Source organism: Oreochromis niloticus, linkage group LG9 (genome assembly GCF_001858045.2).
Source record: "Oreochromis niloticus isolate F11D_XX linkage group LG9, O_niloticus_UMD_NMBU, whole genome shotgun sequence".
Taxonomy (NCBI): Eukaryota; Metazoa; Chordata; class Actinopteri; order Cichliformes; family Cichlidae; genus Oreochromis; species Oreochromis niloticus.
Genome location: NC_031974.2, coordinates 28,793,153 through 28,814,278, shown reverse-complemented (window position 1 = coordinate 28,814,278; position 21,126 = coordinate 28,793,153). Strand labels below are relative to the sequence as shown.

Sequence of the window (21,126 nt, the reverse complement as noted above, 5' to 3'; positions counted from 1 at the left end):
GGATGGTCTGCACCACACAGTCGACCAGGTGTTGGTTATGGCTCCCCGTGTTAGCATACCCGTCAGGTAAAGATAAGCCTAAATGCTTTTTGGGCTATTGGTAATTTTTGGAGCATTTTCTATAAAATTAGCAAGATCAACTCTTAGGGAGTCCAGCATTGTAACTTAGCACTTATTAGTGGGAAATTATGTCTGTGTCATACACACATGATGTCTATGAAATCTTTTACTTACTAGCATTTGCATGTACGGTTAGTTCTGGCTGTAAAAGAAAATAAACAAACGAACTAGAAGCAGTTGCCCATAATGTTAACTTGAGGCTTCAAAGTGAGACTTTAAAATCTAATCTGACATAACCGTGCCTTTGTCCGTTTATTATATACAGCCTGTGGGCAGACCACATGGATTTAGTGTTCACTCTTATCTGATTGGTGGCAGAACTGCACCATTATCAAGGCTCTGTGCAAGTGTTTGATTGGTGAGGGTTTATCCGGCCTCAGATTCAAAGCACAGTTTGCTGTATGGCTTTGCCTGGGCAAATACACTCAGGAGGGGCTGTGCCCCCCTGTGTTTCAAATTCCAACATAAACCTGTGACAATTTCCCCCGTAAACGGTTGACTTTACCTTGAGATTAATATTGCATGTGGGAGATAAAGAGGCATATTGTGTCAACAAACACCGATATGCTTCTGAACCTTTGATGTCTGCCACAAAGGTGAGATTAAAGCACGCATGACAAGAGTAAAGGGACTCATTATCTCCATTTATGATTAAACAATTTAGCTTATCAGAGACACATAAAAAATACATAAATACTGACAAAGTAGTCAGGGATAATGCATCCTGACAAGAAGATTGAAGATAATGGCAGGATCCGTTCCAGCTAAATTATAGATATGGAGACAAGCTCAAACTCATGAACATAAAAAAATAAAAAATAAAAGCCCCAGCTGTATGGGATAACGTGTGCTGTATATCGCCATTATGAGATGCTCAATAAAGAGGCTTTCAGGTATTGACAGTTGGTTTCTCTCCAAGACAGTCTAAATTATTCATGTTGTGTGTATGTGCAATCAATGGCAGCCGTCTCACAGAGATTCCGTCTTGGAGTGTCTTTTATTGAGTCCTTCAGATGCTTTACTGACTCTTGGTGACCATCAGATCCTTCTTCCGACATCCTTGACAAAGCCATTGTACACTATGTGAGCTTCTCAGCAATTTCCCTAATCACGCTCCCCGAGGAACCATTACACCAATCCATAGACTATACCTCCCGTTCAGAGTTAAATGTGTCGTACAGATGCGGATAGTTCCTCACTAGTGTTGTGTGAAAACTGGTGGTGTATCCTCAATTATTATTTTCCTTAATACCTCAACCTGCTCCAGAGAACCCCACTGCTAAGCATCTGAAAAAGCTGCGTGTTGCGCAGGCAGGTAATTCGTATAAATCTTTTTCTACCTTGATGTAGATCTGTAAGCCTAAAATTTTCAAGAAGAGGGAGGGGAAAAGTGTGGATCGAGAAGGAACAGATCTCAAGCATGAAAAAAGAAAGAAATCAAGGGCCGTTTTGAGGGATTATTGTTGCTTTCTTTCCTCCCTCTTCCCTCCCTTGTAAACCTCCTCAAAGGACATCTGTCCATCTCCGCGTAGACCAAAGGGGCTGATTAATGACCTGGCTAACCCAGCACTCAATGCTGTACCCCACCACACCAATCTAATTACCCAGCGGAGAGCGCACAGACTCCAGCATCTCGCCCTCCTCCTTTCCATGCATCAGAATGAGGCAGTATTAAAATGGATGACAAATCTGGATTATGTTCGGCAAAGAAGAGGCAAAGCAGAGCAAAAGAAAATGCCCAGGAATCAAAGGCCGGGCTGTCATGAATAATAAAACTGTCTGCCTCAAACTGCAGTCAGGGGATGATAATGAAATAAATAATGAATTGATTACTATGCATCTGACTGCGCACTGAGATGATTTGTACGTGCCGCGAGGGGGGACTGAGCTTGTTGCAACACCACGGACAGGCTTAATGAAAGAGGAATGAAGAATTCTAGTCTTTTAATACCACTTGTGATAATTGGACTTCTGCTCAGGGCGCTGGGCACAAGTACATCCTCGGAAAAAAAACCCATAAATTACGTGGCAAGCGCAGACTTGGCTCTTTCACAGAGTCTGAAATTAGACAAGTCTCATTCGGTGTTTTCATCTGATTAGTATTGGGAAATCAGCATGCTCATTAGACCACATCCCTCCTTTTAAAAATGCAGATTTTACTGCCAAATCAAATCCTCAATATGATCAATACCAAAATGGGGGGGAGGCTGGAGTGGCAACAAATCATTGTGATAACTCACAACATGACATGGAGGAGAACCAGAGCGGCGCAGCCTTCAAGTCTAAGCTGTTACACTTATCGGGCTGTGAACAATGGACTTTCCTTTTAGAGAGACAAATGCTGTAATGCAACAGACCATCCAACCGCTGGAGGAAGTGGTAAAGGAGCCCGTGCCTTGTTCCACTGTGACACATGCTGAGTTCCTCTGCAGGACAATATGGACCCTGCTAGACAGTCCCACTCATCCACAAACTCAAGTATGAACGCACGAACACACACAAGCAGGGGAGACTGCACGTAAACTGGCGCACGTACACACTCGCACGCTGATTAAATTAGTCTGAAGGAGCAACAGGGGCCCCCAGGACAATATTTTCATTGCAATAATAAAGGAAAAGCTTGCTTATGGCCCTCCCCAAGCAAATATTTGGCTTTGGGTCAGCTCTATTATTCATCCCCCGAGGAATATGCCGGGGCCAAAGTTTTCAGCAGTGAAGCAAAGACTGTAGAAAAGAGGCGAAAAAGACAAACAGTCTGGGCATTTACGAGGCCTGGAGGCTTTCGGTTAATAAATCAAACAAGCTCTGAATGCATCTAGGTAGTGCATCAGTGGGTATGTCGGGGGGGGGGGTGCTGTGAGTGGACTTGGAATATGTGACTTATCCCAGTCTAGGGATGGAAGAACTAAATCCTTAATCTTCCCACATAAAGTTCCCTTGGTGGGTGATGATCGCTTTGTGCAGATAAGCTGACAGTCAGAAAAAAATATGATGGAGCCTGTTTGTGTGTTTGAGAGTGTCTGTGTGTGTGTGAAGCCAGGCAGGACGCCTGGAATAAATCCCAGCATCCCCCAGAGGCGGTCTCTGTTATCACGGAGAAGGAAAAGTTATCAGATAGGACAAGAAGACAGAGGGAGGGAGAGAGAGATAGACAGGTAGGTAGACAGTGATAGAGAGAGTGGACTCGCAATTTTTGTAAGGCGTGAACTTAACCACCCCAGAGGTCCATCAGGACAGCTGACATTCATCATCGGAATTGTTAGGTGTTATGGAGAAGCTGCACCTCCAGAGGCCGAAGGACAAACACGGAGCACACCTACTGTGCTCAAGCAGGCAGCGGTCGCGTCAAATACACAACACACCCTCAGACTGTGACGCACCTCCAGAAACACAGACCACAGACAGCTGGAGAATTGTTCCACCCTGCCATGGCTGACCCGCGTAATTTGATTTAACTTCCTGTTAAAAATTTAATTGTTATCCGTGAAGCGCTGTTAACTTCCTGTCAGTGGCATGGGTTACCTGTATCCACTCTTTGTTGGAATCCTCTGCTGGTGTCCATGCATTTTCATAGTAGTTGAGTCTGGAGCGCTCTGGGGACCAGCTAGGATTGTACTGGGATGAAACCATGATCTGATCTGACGTTATCTCTCCCGATTCCATTCCCAAAGGGTCGCTACAGTCAAAGTCTGCAAAGGAAAAATGTAAACAATGTTTATTTCTGAGCAAGTCAAAATGCAACACAGCAATGTCTTTTCAGGGCCCCCCACCCCCACTACAGAATCAGAGCTTATCTCTGGGAGGAGGCCACCGCACGACAGCCACTCAGCACTGCTGGCCGGGAAAGAGGAGCACATCAGCAGTGCCTCGGTAAATCCTTTCCGCGTCTCTCCCTCTACTTTTTAATGGAAGCAGGATGGAAGCGTTCCGCATTAAGACGTAAAAATGTCCTCATAAAACATTCAGTGTAGGCTGGTATTACGCGTTAGAGTGACTTTCCCTCCAGTAATTTATTTTTTTTCCCACTGACTGGATCAGTTTCCCTTCACTTCCCTGTGGGCAGTTTATCTTTTTTTTTTTTAACCTTTCTCCCCATTTTCTCACTTATTTGGTCTCTTGTGGGAGTTTAGGTGTATTTAGTGTCTGTATTTGGGGACCATACATCACACTCAGTGGTCAAACGCCCCATGGGAGGAGGTGCTTCACTTGTTAGTGTTAACTCTGGGCAGCTGATTTGTGGTACCCGGGGCTCCGTAAACGAAAAGACTCCGCTGGGTCAGATTGGGGTCAGCCCCTCTAACCTCAGTTGGCTGGACATACTGACCCTGCTGTGGAGTGATGAAGAAAATGACCTTTTGATCCGGGCAGTTTTTCATTAAGTTCACCACAACAACACAGAGGTATGCGAAGGCACACTTTCAGCCACTTATGTAAGCAGCTCTTGTTTATTTACTTCTTTTTTTTTTCCCCAATGGGGAAATTGGTCATAAAGCATAAAGCAAGTAGCATGCTAGCATAAATGTAAAAGCTTATGACCAAAAAAAATACAGTCATTTGCTTATATGCACACACACATGCACATATTCAGATGGCTCAGGATGGAGAGTAGTGTGGAACTGCTGTGTGGCTGCTGCCTAAGAGCTAACACAGATGGTCTCCCCATCTGCCGGCCTGCTCACGCGCCTCAGTCAGTGGGTCAGCGTGCATCCTTGTGCTTTACAGTGTCGACGTGTGGCTGTATACGCATGTGTTTGTGCACAAAGGTATGCTGGAGTCTCCGTGTGAGGCCGAGAAAACTGTCTCGCACCTCCCTGCATTCATTGTCGCCTTTCTTTGAGAAGACAGCCTGTTCTTGCCAGACTTTTGTACTCGGACCTACGTCACCTAGACTACAGACCGCGATCAACGAAAAAACACAAGGAGGTTGTCTGTTCGCTTTCAAAGGTGGTATCTGATCACGTGGATTAGCGACCAAAGCAGGGTTTGATAGCTGAGGAAAATGGCGACAGTTGATAGAGGGGATGAGTGCACGAGAAAGAACAAAAGACAAGGCCTCTTTTCAGCACCTTATCGCCTCTCATCAGTAGCTTTCAGCTGGAGCGTACTCATCCCTTCGCCACGGAGAAGCGAGAAAATCTACCGTGTATTATGCATAAGGGGATTATGAATGATTCAAGCAGTACAAGCCTGGAAAAGCAAAGACAGGGTCTGGAGATTTTTATTTTCATCTCGGATTTGCTTGAGTTGGTGATGTAAGCCAGAGCAACTGACTTCTTAATGAAGGTGTGCGCTGATCACAGGTCAGATATTTCACCGGGCCTCTTAAGGGCGAATGTGTAAAGCTGCCCCGTGTAATCTGATCTTGGACGCGTGATTAAAACAGCCCGAGTGACTCGGAGTAAAGTAAAGAGAAGTGACATAAACAGTCACAGCTCTTCTCGTTGCTGCGAGGTGGCCTTGTTTCATTTGCAGCATGTGTACAACAGCAAAGTGTGCCTTCCCCTTTGGGTGAGATAAAACGCTCTTTGGAGATGATTAGTAGATTGGCTGGATTTCATCCATCTCTGCTGCTATTCAAAGACCAAAAGTGTGGGTGTGGGTATGTGTGTATGGGGTGGTCTAGCCTCTGGACAGATTTATGACTCCTACCAGGACTTTTCCTCCTTAATGAAATGTTTAGATGGAAAGTTTTGCAAAACGGGGTCAGGGGGTCAGGCCCCATGACAGGGACACTGAACGTAAAAGCCCCAGGGATGTGTGTAAGTGTGCGTCCAGGGTTGTTACTGGTGAGGAAGCAGTCTTTTGGAGCCCGTCTGGGCTCATGGTGTGTAAATGTAAGCCTTGTAAACCACAGGAGGCAGACTTGTAACCAGTAACACATTCTCCAAATGAAGAGGCAGGAGGTGTTTATTTAATAACTCTTATAAGTTCTGCTTAACAAGTGGGAACTTGTCACAACAGGACCCACTGAAAGTAGCAGACAACATCTGCTTCTTTGTGTAATATTCTCCTGCTGGTTACATTCCTGCCCTCTAATTCTTTTACAGCTAGTAACTTTTAAAGTTTTCTTTCACTAAACAAATTTACATTTCTGCCTCAGTCATCCCACTTGTGTACCAATGTTCTTTGTCTACCTGTGATTCAGCCTTCCTGACATCCCCATCTGTCTGATTTTAAGTGCTTTTTCTGGGGGTTTTTTGGAGTGTATGCCAGCTCACCCTCTGGAACGGTTCTTTCGATGACGGTGAAGTTGGCAGAGAAGCCTTCCTTTGCGATGGCGCTGTCGGTGTTGATTGTCAGGGCCAGGATGCCTGTGTAAGAGATGATCCTGCCTGGGGTGTTCTGCCCGCAGTACCTTCCGACGTGTGGGCCAACTGGAGAGAGAAAAAGAAGAAATTAAGCGCAAACATATAATATGTTCCTCGATATAGACTTGGGTGAAGGTCACACATGGCTTTTAACTAGCCCCTCACCCCCACCGTGGAGGTGTGAAACCTGGTGTGTCAATCGACCCAATAAAGAAGAGCGAGAAAAGACTCTGTTTGTTCGTTTGCCTGCCACAGGGGAAAAAAAAAAAGCAAGCGCAACCTGTGGCGTGCGTGGGGGGGAGGTCATGGTCTCTATTTGCTGGCTGTAAATACCACAAACCTCCTGTACCCACAATTGTTTTCTTAGACCTGAGGCAGACACAGCCGTGGCCCAGCGAGGCCAAACAAGTAAAGACTGGAGCGAGACAATGGGGAAGCATTAAGTCGGAAAGCAATAAAAGCGGGAGACCGATGTGTTCGGCCGGGCAGACTGAGTAGAATGGGAAAACAGGACGGATGAAAGGTTGGAGGTGGAAAAATGCAAGGAGAGAGAGAGAGAGTGATGGAGGGACGAGGGAGGGAGAGAGAGAGGGAGAGCGCGGGAGCACAATGACCTTGCCCTGCGTCTCTGATGTGTGCTGTGATCCGTGCGCACTGGTGAGTGTGCGTTCCTGTTGGGGGAGCTGGAGCTTATCTGTGATTAGTAATGCTGTGATCAGCAGCGAGTGACAGTCCTGCCACCCCGTGGCCTCCTGTCATCCAAAACATGCCACTTCCAGCCCGGCTCCTACATGAAAGGCAAAGGCCAGACTGCTGGGGCTCGGGGGCGGAGGGGCAGGAGCGGTGTGACGGCTCGGATTAATCTTGATAGACCAGGTGCCTGGTGTACAAATGTGAGACTCTACTGTATGTTTGCTTTTGAACCTGAGCTGAAAAAAAATCTCCTGGATTATCTGCATGAGTCCCCAGCACTATGTTATTTTCAAGAACCTTGCTGCCTTTTCTCCAGCCTGTTCCCCAGGGAAAAGGCATGCTGAGGTTCCACGACACACCTGTCGAGTGAGGTGCACTTTAAGAACAGGGGTAAGGGGTAGCACAGATCCTCCCCCCTGCTGCTTCACGAAGACCTGCGCCTGCCCAAACGTCTCCCACCTCTGCCTCCAGTCTTCCGTGCTAATGCATCATTATCGATCCTGCACGCACCACAGGAACCGCCTAGCAGAAGCCGACACGCTGCTTTCCTCCTGTGGCTTATTTTTATACAGGACTGTGGATCACACGCGGCAACACTTGAGTGACGTGACGCTACATCAGTTCAAAATGGCATTTTCCAGTTCCTGCTCTCATCAAAGCTTCCTGTATGCAATGATGAACTGAGACAGATCTGAATCTTAATCATCAAGCAGTGCCGGAAACGTTACTTTTTCTAGACCCCCGGTGTCTTCTGTAAAAATATGTATTAAAAGGTGATAATAATGTGGCATATTCTCAGCTCCCAGAGTCTTTGAGAATCGACTTAATCAACACCAGTCTTGAAAATTAGACATGCGTCACCTCTGGCGGGGAGGAAGGGTTGCACAAATGAGTTGTGGAAATATTTTGCGGAATCAAAGGTCAGCTCGGCAAAAGTTAACATCTACAGACACACGGGCTCAAAGAAAACTGAGCTTTAAGTAAACTTACTTGAAAAGGCGCCGCGATTTGCACTTCAACCTTATCACCTCCGACGTGAAAGCAGAGAATACCGATGTGAACTGGGCTGAACGCAACAAGATAAAATTCTTTCAATTTTCTGCCACTGATGGCTGAGAGAAGCTTTCATCTTGTCTGCACCCGTGTTGGAATAGCCAGGAGAAAAACTGAAAACTTCAAGAGGTGATTTCGCTCACCGAGTTCAAAGCCTCGTCCCAGAGCAATGGAAGCCTTGCTTTGAACGCTGCTTGCTTGCTCTCGCTCCATCGTTCACCTGCTGATTTTTTTTTTTTTTTTGTGAGATAGATGGATTTTAGAACGCCATTTTAGGGGGGAATATTTTGATTGTGTGTCTGGATCCACGTGAACGTTGTGGCCTGTGGTAAACCAAGAGCAGCAGACGTCCCGTGGAGTGCTGTTTGACTCTAATAAGCACTTCTGGTGAGAAACACAAAGAATCCTGCAAAGGAAATTCCTTTTGGAGCAATTTCCTGCAAGATCAGACTGTGTTCTCCACATGTCAGCACCCTGAAGCAGCATCAACTTAAACATTACAGCCTAGATCGGACCTTCAACTCCCAAATGTATAGGCACTAACAAAGTCTTTGACACAATACGGTCTGTGACTGAAAAAGGAAGTATGGGAGGATTGTGACAGGAAGTGTTCGGCATTTGGCAAAGACAAAGGATTCTGTTAGACCACTGCCAAGTATGGTTAAGGCAATTAGCCTTCTTGCCCAAAGAATGTCATCTTATTGTTTAGTTGCTCCTTTCCTTTTGGAAAAACAGCGAGCAGAGAAGCTGAAACTTATCACTCCACTCACCCGCATTCTCACGCTCCCACCACAGGTTAACAGGTTTTCTAAATAGTGCGATAACACATATTTTCCCATGTTTGTTATGCTGGTGTTGACACAGCTAACTTCTACACTTGGTTGGACATTAGATCTCTGACTTTCAAATACCAGAGTTTTTAGTAGTTTTAGAAACAACGAAACAACTTAGTAATGACATAACAGAGTCAAAAAATTAATTATAACAGAGGAGCTCAAACTGTAGCTTAATTAGAAAGGAGTCATAAAGTGTACATGAGTTCAAAAATGGCAGCTCCACAGCAATGACTACACAGATCAAGCACAGCATTACAAGCACTGACAGGTGAAGTGAATAACAATGATTATCTCTTCATCATGGCACCTGTTAGTGGGTGGGATACATTGGGGAGCATGTGAACATTTTGTCCTCAGAGTTGATGTGTTAGGAGCAGGAAAAATGGGCAAGTGTAAGGATTTGAGTGAGTTTGACCAGTTGCATGTGTGGCGCACAAGGATGCACTATGGAAAGAAGGCAACCCTGCAAAGGCAGTGTGATGTTTGGAGCAATGTTCTGCTGGGAAAACTTGGGTCCTGCCATCCATGTGGACATTACTACCTACGCAGGTAGTAGGTAGACACTTTCATGGAAATGGCACTCTCTCTTTCAGCAGGCCCTCGATGGGTCAGGGCGATAGGGGGACCAACACAATATTAGGCAGGTGGCCATAATGTTATTCCTGATCTGTGTATATTAAGTGATCTAACACTGCCCAGCAGGTAGCAGCGGTGCCCTAAATTGTTAAATGATGCATTGCTGCAATGCCTCACACTTTCACATTAAATTGCATTCATTTCTTTGTTCTTCCCATTCACTCACCTCCAGGGAACCCATCCCAGATCTCCAGCCGGTCATAGCGGCAGAAGACACCAGTAGGGGGCGTTGGGTCGGGCTCCAGCTCAAAGCTCTCGAACTCCAAGATGATTTCCGACATTTTCGGGGCAAAGATCATGAAAGTGCAGTCCAGGTTGTTGGGGTATTTCTCAGGGAACCCAGGTGACTTAATGATGCCACTGTTAGAGGTGAAGTTCCTGGAGCATTCCGGACCTGCAGGAAGGATGACAGGAAGAAGTGAGATGAGAAGTGAGAAGATGAAAGCCGGACAAAGGAAGACATTTGAATGACTATTGCTTAAGTGAGATGGTTAGGTGTTAAATTAACTTTGAGAAGCTCAGCCTTCCAGCTGCCCTACTGAGGGGAGGACAGTTTACGGCCCATAGGTGCAAGACCACCTCAGTAGTTCTTGTTTTCACAAGAGGCTACATCTGGATCTCTCAACCCTTCCCTGCATTGCTCCGAGCTTTTGAGCACCACACTCCATCACTGTCTGTATGTGTGTTAAAACTGGAGGAACATCTGGGCTGAAAGTGTAAACATTAGTGAAAGGCCTCAATCACCAGAATCGGGGGAATGATGAATAAAGACCTTGATTCGTTCCTCACACACACACACATTCACACACAAGCCCTCATCAGGACATGTCTGCGAAACATATGAGAGGTGCTCGAGCAAAATTACAGCGTCAGTGATGGAAAGCGAAGTGAACGACTGCGCATTCATCAACACGTCCGCACGCACACCTAAACACACAGTTTTACACCGGGAAAAGTCAAAATATTTATGCACAGCTCCCCGGAGAGCTACCTTTCAGCTGATGAGGAGTATTAACGCATTTCCCATGGCAGACACTTCTCACAAGCACAAAATTATGATTTAAGAATGATTGACATGTGATTAAAAAAAAACTGAGACTAGCAGCTGCTTGAAAATGTTTAAATGTATGTGACAGACATTAAGATGTGTTCACTATGCAGACTCAAGCATCAGTCCCGAGTGTTAGAAAGCCCCTATTTTATACAAACATATACACAGAGATAGAAAATCAGAAAAAAAAAAAACTACTGTCGTTCGGGGCAATTATTTTGAGCCATTAGTTGTAGAAATGTACCCAGGATAACATCATTTTCATGCTAGTCTGGCAGCTGGCGTGATGGGTGCAGATGGGGCCAATCGAAACCAAAATTGCAGGGAGTTATCGTTAGACAGAGCCACCGTGCCGCAGTCACTGCAGCTTAAATGAATGTGGCAAACTGCTTTTTTTCCATCGCCACTCAAGCATCTCACTGGGCACCTAATTGAAGACCATCAACCCCACTTGAGCCTGTCCACCGGTGCTTTGAGTGAAGGGATGGAGAGCCACGTTGATTTTCTCCCCTCGCCCCAAGCTGAAAGCCGCGGCGAGCCGGCGCTTTGACTCCAAAAAGAGTTGACATTTAGTGCAGCGGCTAAAGTGTGGCTTTCGCGAACAGTGGGCGCCATTAATTTCTCAGCTTCCCCCTTCGTATTTACCCCAGGAGACAATGGAGTGATTTTTGTTCAGGGAGAGTGCTCCCCGGGATGAGAGGGTTGCTGGATGCTGGAGATCTGCACTTTGCCACATTTGAGATTAATGTCACACAGTTCTGGGGGTGGGGGGGTAAAACTATAGATGCAAGCCAGTTCTTTCTGTGGTGAGTGTTCTAGACAGCTGTAGCATCCAGAGTGCTATTCAGGTCAATGTGTTGAATTTCCTGTGGATATTGGCTCCGAGCTCCACTCTCCATCCATTTCATCAGCTTCTACCGTGACCCTTATCTCAGCTCAGCAGTTGACCAGAACAGATTTAGAGTTTGGAAATGGTTCACGCTGAAAACCTGTCGAAATCCAAGCAGTAGGCTGGCAGTCAAAGAGCACAGTACCACCACAAACCTCCCCCCATACCTGTTTCAGTTTTATTTTTTTTTTTTATTGATTGATTTTTGTTAGTAGAACTACAGCTCTTACAGTATCATTTCTCCTGGTTTCTGATTATCTCTCATATTACCAAAGTCCCCACACCAGACTTCTCCTCTGAATGCTAAAAGGCATTAACCACAGATACTGTCCCCAAACTGAACCAACCTCACCGTCAACATTTCTGTTGCTATGTTCTTTCTGAACTGTCATAAGTGAGGCCAAAGCAAGGACAAACCTTCTTATACTGTCAGCTTTTTTGTTCCTGGCTGCATGCAACTCCCTCCAAATAAAAAAAGAGGAGCGAGAGAGACAGAGCACTCTGGTTGCTCCCACCGGTGAGATAATCATCCAACAGATCTCTTTTATCTGCCGTCTCCACATGGGAGGGCTTCTGTCCCCAGCTCCTCTCACTACGCCCAGGATGTTTTGTGCTGATGCGAGCGAGTGGCAAACAGAAAAGCAGTCACGCTTTCCTGTTGCATCGCCCCTACATGCACTGCGTGTGTCTTGACAAGGAGCTTCAGGAGACAAATATATCCAGCTGTCAGCCAAAGGCTAACACCCTGCCCCTCAGTTACTCCCCGTCTCTCCCTGTGCTGTTTTACTGCTGCAGTTGTGGGTGTCTCTCCTCGTAGATTCGTTAAAAACAGGAAAGGTTAAAAAAAAGGTTTGTAAACATGAAAAAGTGTGACTCGGCAAGCACGCGCAAACTGCAGCTTTTAAACTTAAAGCAGAAGGACGAGCCAGCATTTACTGGCAGCCTCCAACCAGACACTCCACTGTTTACCGCTGGCTGTAATGACTTCTGTTAACTCTCATTTATATGGAGTCCTTCTCTGGATGGAGGAGTAAACAGATGTCACTGGCAACTTGCTTTGTGAATGATTTGAATTTGTTTAACAGGGCAAGTTGTAGCTGGCAAAATGATATCTAATGGGGATTTGATTTCAATCTTTGCTAGAGTGAGAGATTCATAATGAATGCTAAATAAATGTGGTCTGGACATTAAGGGAGTGGTGCGCCTTTCAACTCTTAAGTCTCCCCTGATTGCTTGTGCTCTGTGTTGCTCTGAGTGCTGAGAGAAAACCGGAGACTGTGTGTTAATCATTAGAACAACCAGGGAACGCGTGTCAAATGTGACAGCCTCTTGCTATTTTCCTGCTTTTCCCCTCTTTTTCTTTCTGCTCCTTTACCACTTCAAACTTTGTCTTTCCATCTAATCATCACTGCCCCCCCACCAACCCACCCAAGTCAGGGGTATTAGTGGCTGGAGCCATAGAAGCTGAAGGTGTTGTTCTTAGGCTGTTAAGTAAATCACCACTGTTTGTGTTCTATGTCGCTCTCCGGCTGATTATTATCCCAGTTCTGCCCCCCTGTGCCATTAATGCCCCCCACCGCCTTCACGCCCGCCCCCGTCCCTTCCCATTTTGTCCTCATGCCACACTGACAGAAGGGTTAATTGCTGGTGGAGAATTAACTCCTTCCACACTAAATCAAACATTAACCTGGAGCCTGTGGAGTGTCTGTCATTGAAACAGATGGAGGAGGCAGGTTTACATTTACCCCCACACACTCACACACACACACATCCTGAGGCTCTGCACAACTGACGTGGTATTTAGCATGCGCCTATGACATCACCCTGCCTTCCCCACTTACAAGGATGGATGACACAGCGCTGATAGGATGGGGGTGGGCTGGGGACACAGTATCCCTCGGGCTCCCCTGAAAGAAATTCGTTGTCTCGAGTTTCCATGAGGGCCTTCCATGTGTGCGTGTGTGTACAATGACAGTGCGTCTCCAGATGTGACCTCTGCCATCAGGATGTGTTGTCCAGAAAAGCCGCCCTCCCATTAGGTCCCACCCAGCACACGCACACACCTTCAAAGTGTTTTCACAGGTGTGTGCTCAGAGTAAAAGCAACCACATCTCCATGACATGATAAACAGGGCCTTTGCATGAGAACATATATATTTTAGTGTGGCATGGTAGGCCTCACTCCAACAGGCTTATTCATTCTGCTGAGCAATTACGATGAGCTGTGCGCGTGTGTGCGTGTGTGTGTGTGAGTGGGGTGGGGGCTACCAGTGGCACTATCTCTGCCTGCTCTCCCACTTCAATGGGAGCTCGGCCAGCCTCGGAGCGGCTCTAAGCAAACTGAGGAGCTGCTAAAAGAAAACATATGTTGCGCGTGTGCGCACACACATACACTTAAAAGAGGACGGTTCTTTCCAGAATCCACTTGAGGATTTCAAGTGCAATTCTGTCAGATGACAGGATAAACACGGGTCTTCTTCTTACAAAAGCAGCCGGATTTCATTGGTGGATAATCCAACGTCAACTCATTTTACACTGAGGGGGGGGGGGCACATTACTGCTTTTAGCTCTCATTGTTGCTCAATTTTTGCAAGTCGAGGCCATAGTTTTCCCAGCGCATTCTTTTTAATCGACATTTTATTTTTATCTGGGCGTCAAATGCCTCTGTAGAGACGCACAAACACTAGCAGCTTGCTGAACTGCTCCCATTGGGCCAAACACTCCTCCCTCTCCGACTTATCCCTCTTGTCTATCTCTTTCTTCACCACCATCTAGCTCTTCCCGCCTCTCACCAGACCTCAGCCAGCAGAGCGAGGCTGCCAATTTGTGGGCTATAAAATAAATAGCCCATGCTAATTAAGATGGTTGGATGGGACTGAGGAGTGAAGAGGGGGTAGAGACTGATGCAGAAGCAGCCATAGAGAGCCTGCGAAACAACCTGTTCTCTACCAATTAGACACTTTGCAGGCATGCCGCTGATGAAAGCCAGGGGTACAGATGCCAGGATTTTTCAAGTGTTTGTGAATTTGTAACTACACAGCTTACAGCTGACGTGAGTGAACCTGCACATATAAACATACTTGTAAAAGTTGGCATATGATCCCAAAGGGGGGGCTGTGCATTTGAATATGTTTGCCTTGTGAGCATATTTATCTTGCGCGCGACCTTTGCTTGTGTTAAACCCAGGATGAAAGGCAGCAGCAGCCCCTAAGGTTGACTTCCAGTGAGCCGGGGCCTATAATCACAGTGATAAACAGCCTGCATTCTTTGCATTTCCTTCATTGACATGCACGGGCGTGAGTCTCCCGTTTCTCCATCCGTTATCGGAGCATCTGTGTATCATCATTAACGTTACATGTGTTAGCCAACACAATGTTTTCCCAACTAATGCCGTGCGTGTTGATAAGCTGCGCTAATCAGCTAGCTTTGTATCTCTCTTTCTGCCCGGTCCTCTCTTTCTCTCTCTCTCTCACTCCAACAAACAGAACTGCTAATTGATCTCAGAGCCCATTCTTGGCGGGAGCCAGCGCCACAGTAGTCAAAACACAGAGTGAATTCAAAGCTTAACGATGGTCTGGATCCACTAAGAAAGTGATGGCGCACCCACGGAGCTCTTCTCTGCAGGGGGGGATAGCACTGGGTGAAAAATATTCATATGAAAAAGTTCGACCCTGGCCCCGATTCGCTCTCTGTCCACGCTTAGATCCATGTTTCTTGCTAGATATGTATTCCCTGTGAGTGTGTTCAGCAGTTCCTCCCTATCGCCAAAGGGCCCCTAACACGCCTCATTTATAATCAGTCCTGGCTAATAGATGAGACTGGGAAATACCAAGCTAATCGTGGAAAGAATGTAGCAGATTTAACTAGCCTATCAGGGGGGAATGTGTGTGTGCGTGTGGACCGGTTTGCGTATGTCGAGGTGGAGTGTCGCTTTGATCTCGTAAATGGACCCACACTCCACCAGCTGCCCTACTGTGATGGTGACACGCACAAACCCAGACATACAAGCACAAACACACACTCGCTCAGATTAAAAGGAAGGAGGAACCTTGCTGGGCTATTTATCATGTCTCCTGGGGTCACGGGGGGCTGTCCCATAGACTGCTGCTAGGGTTAATTAATAAAAGGAGTCTGTCGCACCTGCCTGCCCACTACTCTCTAGATATGCTGTTCTCCTCTGCCTTCTTCCAGTCTAAACAAAGGAAAGCAGCAACCCAACAGGAAATTCTCTTTCTTGCTATGCTGCGGTCTGATAAGACAGACATCCCCTAATAATATTTTTGATTTAACATACCTGGCTCCCACCTAAAATTACCCAGAGGTCCTATTTTTAAGTATTAAGGGAGGAACATGACTAACTGCATACTACTGTGGTGCTGAAAGCGCTTCCTCAGCTAGAGCCCTGCTAAGTGGATTGAAATCACTTTCTCCACAACTAGCACATCAGAGGTTATAATAGCTGGTTCATACCCTTGCTGTGGATTGCCATCTGACAATAAACTAACACTTGAAACAACATTTGTTAAATCAGCGCTTAGCAAATTATGCCCATGCTTATTGTCTAATAATTCACACCAGATGAAAACTGCTACAATTATGGAACATATGGGACTATGATTCATTGGTTTTGAATGAAGCATATTGCTTGCCATATTGCATTTGCATAATTTGATGCTCTAATGCCTTGACTAAATCACAAACAAACCATGAAATTAGATGGAGGGGCTCTTTCTTGCTTCATTATCAGAATTATTCCTCCAGCTTTTATAGCGTGTTGCACCGCGTTTGATAGATTTGACAAATTAGGGGACTGTGACAGCGTTCCCTCAACTTAAAGCAAGATGTCAACAACTACTTTAAGGTGTCAGCTCAGACATTTTAAATGTAATAACAATGCAAATAAGAACAAAATAAAGATCATCACAGAGTAAGCTTGCTCGAAGAAGGAGGAAAACACAACTTTGAATTCATGGCAACTAAATTTCCAAAGGTTTAGCAAACCACAGTGGTTGAAAAGCGAAGCTGATGCAAAAAGTGCTTAAAACTGCAGTTCCAATAATGGCCACTTGAGGTTGTCTCCAAAAAGCAAGCCAAGCCTCATACATCAGTAAAAAAATGTCAAAGGTAAGAGAAGATATAGGCATGTCTACAGCCAAAAAACATTTTGGATCTCTGCTGCAAAGTTCATGATTAACAAGGGTGGATGTTTTTTTTCTTACCCACCCATTTAAAATGTTTCAGAGCTTAAAGCACTGTATGATTGAGAACATCTGCAGTTCAAGTGACAGGTGTGTGTTGACCCAGGTGGTTATAACTGCTAGCTGTCTAGTGAGGTATTACCTCAGCTAATTGAAGCCACGGAACGAGGCCCCTTGATAGTTTTTGTGCTGTTAATCGTCTTTGGGAGAATTTGGTGTGCAATTATGTGACAAGTGATATTGCTTATTGTTTCATTATTGTACTAACAAATCGTCCAAGAGGAATTTCAGTGAGTTAAATTCCCATAGAGGTGCTAACTAAGCTAGCTAATATTAGATAATAATAACTCACTGAAAAATGGCCCCTTCTGGCTCCAAAAAACAAGCAAACAATACAATTGGTGACATCACAGCAGCGATGTAAATCTTTAATATACAGTATGTGTTCAAGAAGAGCTACTAAATTTCCTTTAAGGTAAGTTTTGTCAGTTGCGTTTCTGTTTGTAACTCTGCGGCAGCCCCTTTTCTTTTTGTTAAAAAGAACAGAGGAGAAATGATTTCCTACATCCTTGAATAACAGCATGCACAATTTGATACTGCTGATGGAAAATATGCAACACAGCAATTTTTAAATATAAAATACAAGATAAATATATTTCCAATGTGAATGTGAAAAATATTGCTATTGTGCAAAATGATAACTGCCACCTACCTGTCTTAAAGATCTCGTATCGGATAGAGAAGCCTGCTCCGTGGGTCTCGTAGTCGGACACAAATTTGATGAAAAGCTGGTTTCCGGAAGAGACGACTGGAGAAGGGGCAATCTTTCCACAGTACTTCCCCACCAACTGACCGCTCTCATCGGTGCCATCCCGTACCTCCACATAGTCATATCTGAAGAGAGAGGTCACAAGGGAGGGAGTGTCAGTCCCAAATGTTGTATATGAATCTTATTCTTCTTTGAGTCTGGTGTTTAGTTTATAAGGTTGAAAATCAGACTATTACTGCTATTACATGCATGTGCACACATTCTCAGAGGACCACAGAGCAACACAACATACTGTGCAGGTTATGTGATGGAAATAACACACTGTGTGCTAATGAGGTCTCAGGTTAAAACTCAGAGAACAGGTGGGCAGAGTTTGCTTTCATTATATCGGTGTGCAATGAGCACACACACGCGTACAAACGCGCGCACACACTGCAGAGGTCTTTCTGCTCCCAGCAGCACCGAGGTCAGATTTATGTAACTGCTTTAACTGGTGAACTTGAGCTGAACAGTTGTCTATCTGCTGTTTAACCACAGGATAACAGCCACAGTGAGCCTGTTCTATAACAGAATAATATGGGACTCCAACGTAATTATATTTTGGCCTTTGGCTTAGATTGGTGTATAGAACGAGCAGGTGCTAAAGCTATTAAAACACACATACACTCAGAGAGACACACACATGTACACACACTTGAACATCACATTCAAATGGAATTTCAGACCCACGGCTATAGAAGGGAGCAGCCACTTAATTGAGTCAGCGCAGCGTTCAGGAGCCGAAGAGGAAAACAGCTTTGAAATAGGACACACACACACACACACACACACAGATTCTAGCATGTGAAACTTAAGCTGGTAGAGGAGAAATCAGAGCGCCTGGCCATCGGGGGTGGTCTAACTAGCCCCTGGTTATCTGTGGGTGCGAGTATTTTCAGGCACTTGTTAAAGGTGTACATTAAATGCATTTGAGTTGTGGTTTTCACTCTAGTGCCTGCATGTGTGTGTGTGTGTGTGTGTGTGTGTGTGTGTGTGCAAGTTTGAACCATGTGCAGGGATGAGTTTTCCGTGCTGTGTTTTGACTGTGAGTGACAGATTGAGTGCTCCTCCAAAAGCAGATTTCAGTTCAGGTTTCCAACATTCCTAATTGCCCAGAACACGAATATCCCGCCAAGTTTTCCGCTCTCCAGGCCACTTATCGTGGATATCCATACCCAAACCACGAGGGCCTGTGGCACAGTTCCTCCATCTTAATCAGGAACCAGACGAATAAAATATAATTCACACATAGTACATTTAAAATAAAACAAAAAAATTGATATATGTGTGTCTAAGGCGCAGCAAGTGTGTGGTCACAATCAGTTGTGCACATGCTCTGTCTGTCTCCTTAGAAGAAAATATGTGCCTTCTGGCAAGCAGGACCTCTTTTCATAGTTTTCCTTGATTCCCAAATTACTGTCAAAACACCGGGCCTCCTTAGTGATTCCGAACTCCCTTAATGCGTGGGATTTTACACAAAAAGGCGATTTACACTTTGAATGATGGCGAGGGTGGACCAAATCCCTCAGGTGAGACCTCACATGTATCAACATGTACCCTTTGACACCTTTTTGTGCTAAATGGTTTCCTTCACCTGCCTCAAATTTTTAAAAATGTTTTTGTAAAACAGGAATTGAATTACCAGCGGTGGTTTGGGATGAAGTGGGAAAGAGAGTGCCCGCCGGGTTTTCATATGCAAAACATTAAGACGAGCAAGAGGGACTGACATGTGAGAGGCGAGGACAGAGGGTAACTAACTGTAGAGCTGGACAGAAGTGGCAGCGCTCCAAATCGGGTCTCCTGAGGCAGCGCGGTGGATGGATGGCTTCACTTGTCTTTCGGCTCAGATGGGGTGATATGGAGCTGTCAAGACACACTGAGCCTTGTTCTTCTTCTTTCCTTTATATCTTTAGCGTGTCAGGTTAAAGGTTTGATACCAAGAAAGCAGCTGTCTGCCTGCCAACAGCCTTGGATAGCCAGATGTTTAAATCTTTTTTCAGAATGACCCCCCACACAGGCGACGTCACTGGATTACAACTGTCATCATTAGCTATTTATAATCTCTGCCTCTCTTCTACAGTGCGTTTTTTGTCACATCTTCTTCCCATTGGCACATGGCTGCTCCTCCCTTAGCGTAGTTCTGCTGAATGTTGCTTCCTGCTAAAGGGAGTTTTTCCTTCCCACTGTCACCAAGTCATCTGATTGATGGGGTTTTCTCTGTATCATCGTTTACCTTACAATAGAATAGAATGCCTTTATTGGCACTATACAGTTGTACAATGAGATACAGAGCATCTCCTACTCAGTGTAAACATGCTGGGGAGAGGCGGTACAGTTCTGCAGTGCTATGTACATATGGACAGTATAACATAGGGAAAAAGATATATATATATAAAATGTACAATATACAAGCCGTATTTTTAAGAAAGAAGAAAAAAAAGAAAGTAATATGTAATAAATAGTGTTATGTATATACAGTTGAGTTATTGCACATAGAATTGGTATAAATAATGTTATGTATATTCAGAAATAAAGCATCTTGAGGTGACTGATTTTGCACTATATGAATAAAACTGAAGTGAATTAAAATGAATAGATTCTAAACTAGTTGAGTCACCTGAGAAAACAGAGAGTTTATTTTCAAAAGTCTTACTGGCATAGGCATTTTCTTCATTTGAGTTTAACTTTTGACAGGAAGCTGCAACAATAAGATTTCTTCCCACTTTGTTTCGAGTCTACACACAATCAGTTTCTTCTCTCCTCTCCTCTCCTCTCCTGTCCTCTCCTTTCCTCTCCTCTCGGTTCCAAGCTCACAAAAGCGAACATCAATCTTCCCATGGCCCTGCTCTGTTCTATCAGCAGACTTATAATTCACCTCAGAGCCTCTGTCTCTGCAGCTATCCCCCCCCACCCCCACCCCCCACCCCCTCCCCCACAACTGCCAAAAGCTGAGCATTGCCAGATGCCTAAAAAATTGATGCAGAGATGCATCACTGCGATGAAGAAGGAAAGAAGAGCAAGCTGCAGTACAACTGATTTTCTAAAACTGATTGAGTTTCTATGTGTTTGCATGCATGCATGCATGCACACACATACACACACGTGTGCACGCTCAGCATTAGGCGTGTGAAAAGAAGCTAGACAACTAACTAACTAATGTTTTCATCTCATCAGCCCTCACAGACTACCTTTTCACCCCTCCAAGCAAAGAGAGGAAAAGGCTTATTTTGGACTTCTATTTCGATTCCGATCACACCGAGAAAAGCTGTTTACTGCATTTCCACCCTGGCACATCATCATCATCAGCTTGGATGGCCCTCGTGAAGTCGGCGCAGTGGGAGCGAGAATGCAGATGGAAGAGAGAATACGCCCCGGGGGGTCCTCGCTGTGAAAGAGAACGCGAGAGGAGACCTCCTACTCCAAAATGTCTCTATTTGTTCCTAAGTGACTGGTGCATCAGCCAGAACTCCAGCGGTTCTGCGCCACCGGGTCCCACATGCTCCGCTTCTCTAACAGAGAATCCATCCGGGCCCTT

General features: G+C 45.3%; 1 protein-coding gene across 2 annotated transcripts in view; it reads right to left on the bottom strand.

Annotated features, from left to right (window-relative positions):
* nrp1a (neuropilin 1a) overlaps positions 1–21,126 on the bottom strand; it is a 62,211-nt gene that overhangs the window by 23,914 nt on the left and 17,171 nt on the right. For both annotated transcript variants that reach the window (XM_003450238.5, XM_005471660.4), the window contains exons 4-7: positions 17,496–17,677; positions 9,813–10,040; positions 6,339–6,494; positions 3,643–3,809 (exon numbers count right to left, since the gene is read on the bottom strand). In XM_003450238.5, coding sequence (XP_003450286.2) covers positions 3,643–3,809; positions 6,339–6,494; positions 9,813–10,040; positions 17,496–17,677 — 733 coding nt within the window. The remainder of the gene's footprint in view (positions 1–3,642; positions 3,810–6,338; positions 6,495–9,812; positions 10,041–17,495; positions 17,678–21,126) is intronic.